The following is a 5499-nucleotide window of genomic DNA, read 5'->3' on the forward strand; positions in this document are numbered from 1 at the left end:
CACACACACACACACACACACACAGAATTAACTTTTGAGGACTTCCCTGGTGGTCCAGTGGTTAAGACTCCTCGTTCGCAATGCAGGGAGCCTGGGTTTGATCCCTGATCAGGGAATTAAGAGCCCGCATGCCACAACTAAGACCCAGCACAGTTGAATAAATAAAAAGTTAACTTTGTGAGGTGATGGATGTGTTAATTATCTTGATCTTTGTAATCATTCCACTAGGTACATGTAATATCAAATCACATTTATGAACATTTATACATTTAAACATATACAACTATATTTGTCAATTATTCCTCAATAAAGTTGGGGGAAAAAAGATAACACAGCAAACAACTACTTCAATGGCTTTAAATCTCCACCTCAACAGTTACAACTGGAGGGACTTACAGTTTCACCAGTACTTAGAAATTCTGAGAAATCATGGAAAAATGTAAGGTACCAGAGAATGAGAGATAAAGGGGATCTAAGGGGGAAAAATCATTCATCTCGCCTGAATGACTTTCTGTTGTAAAAATTCTAGAACAGATTAAAAGGTTTGCGGATCACATAGGTTAAAAAAAAAAATGCAATCCCAAGGGGATAGTACGACTTTGCCAAGAACTGAACATGTCAAACTAGAACTCCCATGACTAGGATGTAAGCTCCACCAGGGACTTTATTCTATATTATTCCTATCTGTATCTTTAAAACAGAATCCGGCACATATAAAGCTCCCTCTTGTGATAGATTGCCACATTGGTATGTTATAACTAAATCATGGCAAGATGTATATTAATAGGAGTTAACACATTTGATAAAATCTCTCATGTAGCTCTGTCAATTAAGGATTGAGAAATTCAAGCTAAAGTAGAAAAGATCTAGGTAGCTATTAACTGGTTGGATGACCACACCTACTGGGTCTTGATAAATGAAGTTAAGTTCTTTGATATGATATGAATGACTGTGTACCAGGCCCTTTGATGCTTAACTTTTAATCAAAATATTAGAATATGATCTATAAGGCATAATCGTCAAATCGGAAAATGACAATCAGAAGATACTGCATTCAACATTAGATGACTGAATTAGAAATATGCCTAAATGGAAACACAGTGTCCTGAAGAAGAGATAAACGTTGAACAACCTCTGCTCTAATCACACAGGGTGACCAACTATTTGCCGGAGGTCTTTTCCAGGATAACCCTAAAACCAGGAGGGTCTCAGGCCAGTCAGGACAAGTTGCCACCCTGCGACCACACAATCTGAAGTATCTCCAGAAGAAAGTGAGCAGGATACTGATGAATTAAAACACTGTGATGCTGTGAGAAATGCTTGAAGCAACTAGGTTTACTTGGTATGCCCAAGAGAAACACTAAAAATAAATGTTTTTGTGTGAAGGAAAAAAGGACAAAAGTCAGAGTAAGGATAATTTTGGTTCAATATAAAGAATATTCTGGTAATTAGAGATACATTATCACTGAAGTGTTAAAACAGAAAACTTATAAGGAATTGTTAGAGAAGAGAGACTTACCTTGAAAGTGTCTCTCAATTCTGGAAGTCTATTATCTTACACACTTCGAATTATATCAAGTTTCTCAACAGCTTTTTGTTTTCATTTTGTTCTACTTGTTAATAAAGAGATCTAACACAAATCCAGTGATCTTATCTAGAACTGTAAGTTTCAGATTCTGTTTCTTAATTGTTCTTTAAAAATTTTAAGGGAAGTGACATGAGAAATGGAATTAAAACATACCCTCAAATATAAAGGGATGTAAAAGGTGAAGGCAGTTCACCTGAGCTGAAGTATACTCACCCATGCCAGATTTACCATCTGGGTATGTGTACACCTGGCCATTGTTTTTGATGATCGGGAGACTAGAAGGTAAAGGAGCAGCCTCCTCTTCACTCTCCTCAGAGCTGGAGCTGCTGCTTGTGTCCTCACTGCAGCTATCATAACCGTCAAACATCCCGAACGAGTCTCTTCTTTGCCTTTCGGATGGTGAAGAATGTTCAGTCTTCAAAGCAGAAGAAACCAGTAACTATGATACAGCGCTCATGTACACCACCCAAAAGACCTTAGTTCAAACTGTGATAAATGAGGTTTGCAAAATGAAAATCTAAATGTCTGTGTCAAAATGCAGCCCTTCATTTCCATGAGGCATAAACCTGTTAACTACCATGCTAGCTAAAAGGAGTAACAATGATGGAACAAACAGGGAATGGGAGTCAGAAGCTGTAACAAGTTTTGCCATAAACTAGATATATTACTTTTCTATAAAAATGTGATCAGATGATTTTTTTAAAAAGTAGTGAAATACTTGTAACAAATAGATGGTTTCTTAATTTGCCTTTTATCTCTAAAATTTTAAATTTTTATTATAATTTAGAGCATCCAGGAAATACATAGATGCTTTTAAAAATCACTAAGAGTTCTGGAGAGACTGCAAATTTTAAATTTTGGGGAGACAATTTTTAGACATTAGCTATTTCAAAAACTATAGAAGACAGCATTTCTACATGTAACACTATTTCGTTTTTTTCTTTAACATAAATAGTTAGACATAACCCAATTATCTCCAGCTAAACACTATGCCCTTTAAAAAAAACAAGCACAAAGATAACTATGTATCACGTTGAGCAACTGCTACTCATATGTTCCTCCCAATATTCCCTCACTCAAGCCACCAAAATATCCCCAAACTAATACCCACCACCACTCCAACTGTTCCTGAAATCAATTCCAAAACTTCAAGTTCAGTGATAAGAAAGTTAACAGAAAGCAGGACATAACAAAGATAAGAAAAAAAAAGGAATATTTGAAATGAAAAAAAAAAAACACAAACAAACCACCAAACCATTACTAAACATACATTGAGTTACAACAGAGTGAATGAAAACTGTCAGCCAAAAAATCTTTAGAGTTTGGTACCTATCTTCTTCTTTTGCTCAGTTATAAGTTTCTTGGTATCATCTTACACTTTATGCACAATTTCTTTCCTGGCTAGTTTAAAGTCTTAACATGACCAGTAACAAAGCTGAAATCTATTTCCAAAGCTTGACAAGATAAAACCATGGAAATGCATCTCTTAGTTTTACTAAATGAACTATCATTTTCAGATATGCTTGTATTAAACAGTTTCACTGAGGAGGGGAACTGATTTTCCATTTGTATTATGTGTAACTATGAAAGCAAAAGAAGTAGTTTTTCAATCCATAAAATGGGAATATTATACACTCAAGTGAATACGATCTTAAGAAGTCCTCCCCTTGGGAGGCTCTACAAATGTTCTACAAATATTGCCACATTATAAAAAAACTATTCTTCTTTCAGAACTCTCTTTTAGACCCAATTTAAAAAGGAAAAGCTGTTTGTAGTCACTTTAGAATTAGTCTCCCAATCTCCCACTATTGTTTCCCCCAGCCTGATTATTCAGCAGATTCAGTTCTGAAAATCTTAGTTATTTCTATAAATCACATGTATCTTCAAAGAACCAAAATCTGCTACCAACAGAAGATTTCAAAAAAATAAATAAGACTCTGAAGGCAATTGAAAAGGAAAAGTTTAACAATATTGGTAATACTGGTAAGCTGGTAGGGAATAGGATAATCCTTGTTTATATAAAATGTGGTGCTAATAACACATAATTATGACAGACCCAGGTTTGAGATTCAGCTTTGCCATTTACGAACTATGAACCTGGGCAAGTGATGGGCTTCTTTCTTTTGTTCATTTAGCATTCAGCAAGCATTTGTTTCTCAGAGAGGCTAAAGAGAGATCAATGGTTTTCATAAAGTTTACAGCAGATGAGTCCACAGGTGGGAAAATTCAAGCAAGGCCATGTGATAATACAAGGCACGTGAAAAGGACAAGGCCCTTAGGGCAGTCAACTGAGATTAAGGAAGGATCCTGAGCACAAAAAAGGCAGTTACTTGAATATCTGCCTTGAATATTTAGCTCAGATGACCATTACATCTACTACTGTGGGCAGGAATCCCTTAGAAGAAATGGAGTAGCCATCAACAAGAGGGTCCAAAATGCAGTACTTGGATGCAATCTCAAAAATGACAGAATGATCTCTGTTCGTTTCCAAGGCAAACCATCCAATATCACGGTAATCCAAGTCTACACCCCGACCAGTAACACTGAAGAAGCTGCAGCGGCTCAGTTCTATGAAGACCTAAAAGACCTTTAGAACTAACACTCACAAAAGATGTTCTTTTCATTATAGGGGACTCAAATGCAAAAGTAGGAAGTCAAGAAACACCTGGAGTAACAGGAAAACTTGGCCTGGAGTACAAAATGAAGCAGGGCAAAGGCTAACAGAGTTTTGCAAAGAGAACGCACTGGTCATAGCAAACATCCTCTTCCAACAACACAAGACTCTACATATGGACATCACCAGATGCCCAACACTGAAATCAGACTGATTATATTCTTTGCAGCCAAAGATGGAGAAGCTCTATACAGTCAGCAAAAACAAGACCGGGAGTGGACTGTGGCTCAGATCATGAACTCCTTATTGCAAAATTGAGACTTAAATCGAAAAAAGTGGGGAAAACCACTAGACCATGCAGGTATGACCTAAATCAAACCCCTTATGATTACACAGTAGAAGTGACAAATAGATTTAAGGGACTAGATCTGATAAGACAGAGTGCCTGATGAACTACGGACGGAGGTTCATGACATTGTACAGGAGACAGGGAGACATTCCCAAGAAAAAGAAATCCAAAAAAGCAAAATGGCTGTCTGAGTAGGCCTTACAAATAGCTGTGAAAAGAAGAAAAGTGAAAAGCAAAGGAGAAAAGGAAAGATATACCCATTTGAATGCAGAGTTCCAAGGAATAGCAAGAAGAGATAAGAAAGGCTTCCTCAGTGATTAGTGCAAAGAAATAGAGAAAAATAATAGAATGGGAAAGACTAAAGATCTCTTCTGGAAAATTAGAGATACCAAGGAACATTTCATGCAAAGATGGGGTCAATAAAGGACAGAAATGGTATGAACCTAACAGAAGCAGAAGATATTAAGAAGAGGGTCCAAGAATATACAGAAGAACTATACAAAAAAGATCTTCACAACCCAGATAATCAAGATGTTGTGATCACTCACCTAGAATCAGACATTCTGGAATTCAAAGTCAAGTGGGCCTTAGGAAGCATCACTACAAATAAAGCTAGTGGAAGTGATGGAATTCCAGTTGAGCTACTTCAAATCCTAAAAGATGATGCTATGAAAGTGCTGCATTCAATATGCCAACGAATTTGGAAAATTTAGCAGTGGCCACAGGACTGGAAAAGGTCAGTTTTCATTCCAATCCCAAAGAAAGGCAATGCCAAAGAATGCTCAAACTACCACACAATTACACTCACCTCACATGCTAGCAAAGTAATGTTCAAAATTCTCCAGGCCAGGCTTCAGCAATACGTGAACCATGAACTTCCAGATGTTCAAGCTGGTTTTAGAAAAGGCAGAGGAACCAGAGATCAAATTGCCAAAATCTGCTGGATCA

The 5499-nt window shown here is 36.9% G+C and overlaps 1 protein-coding gene across 3 annotated transcripts in view; it reads right to left on the reverse strand.

Moving 5' to 3' along the window:
* MBTD1 (mbt domain containing 1) overlaps positions 1 to 5499 on the reverse strand; it is a 67873-nt gene that overhangs the window by 37912 nt on the left and 24462 nt on the right. For all 3 annotated transcript variants that reach the window (XM_010842855.1, XM_010842854.1, XM_010842853.1), the window contains exon 4: positions 1802 to 2003. In XM_010842855.1, the coding sequence (XP_010841157.1) occupies positions 1802 to 1955 (154 nt within the window). In that variant the 5' untranslated portion in view covers positions 1956 to 2003. The remainder of the gene's footprint in view (positions 1 to 1801; positions 2004 to 5499) is intronic.

This window comes from Bison bison, unplaced genomic scaffold, assembly GCF_000754665.1.
Source record: "Bison bison bison isolate TAMUID 2011002044 unplaced genomic scaffold, Bison_UMD1.0 scf7180017864180, whole genome shotgun sequence".
Classification (NCBI taxonomy): Eukaryota; Metazoa; Chordata; class Mammalia; order Artiodactyla; family Bovidae; genus Bison; species Bison bison.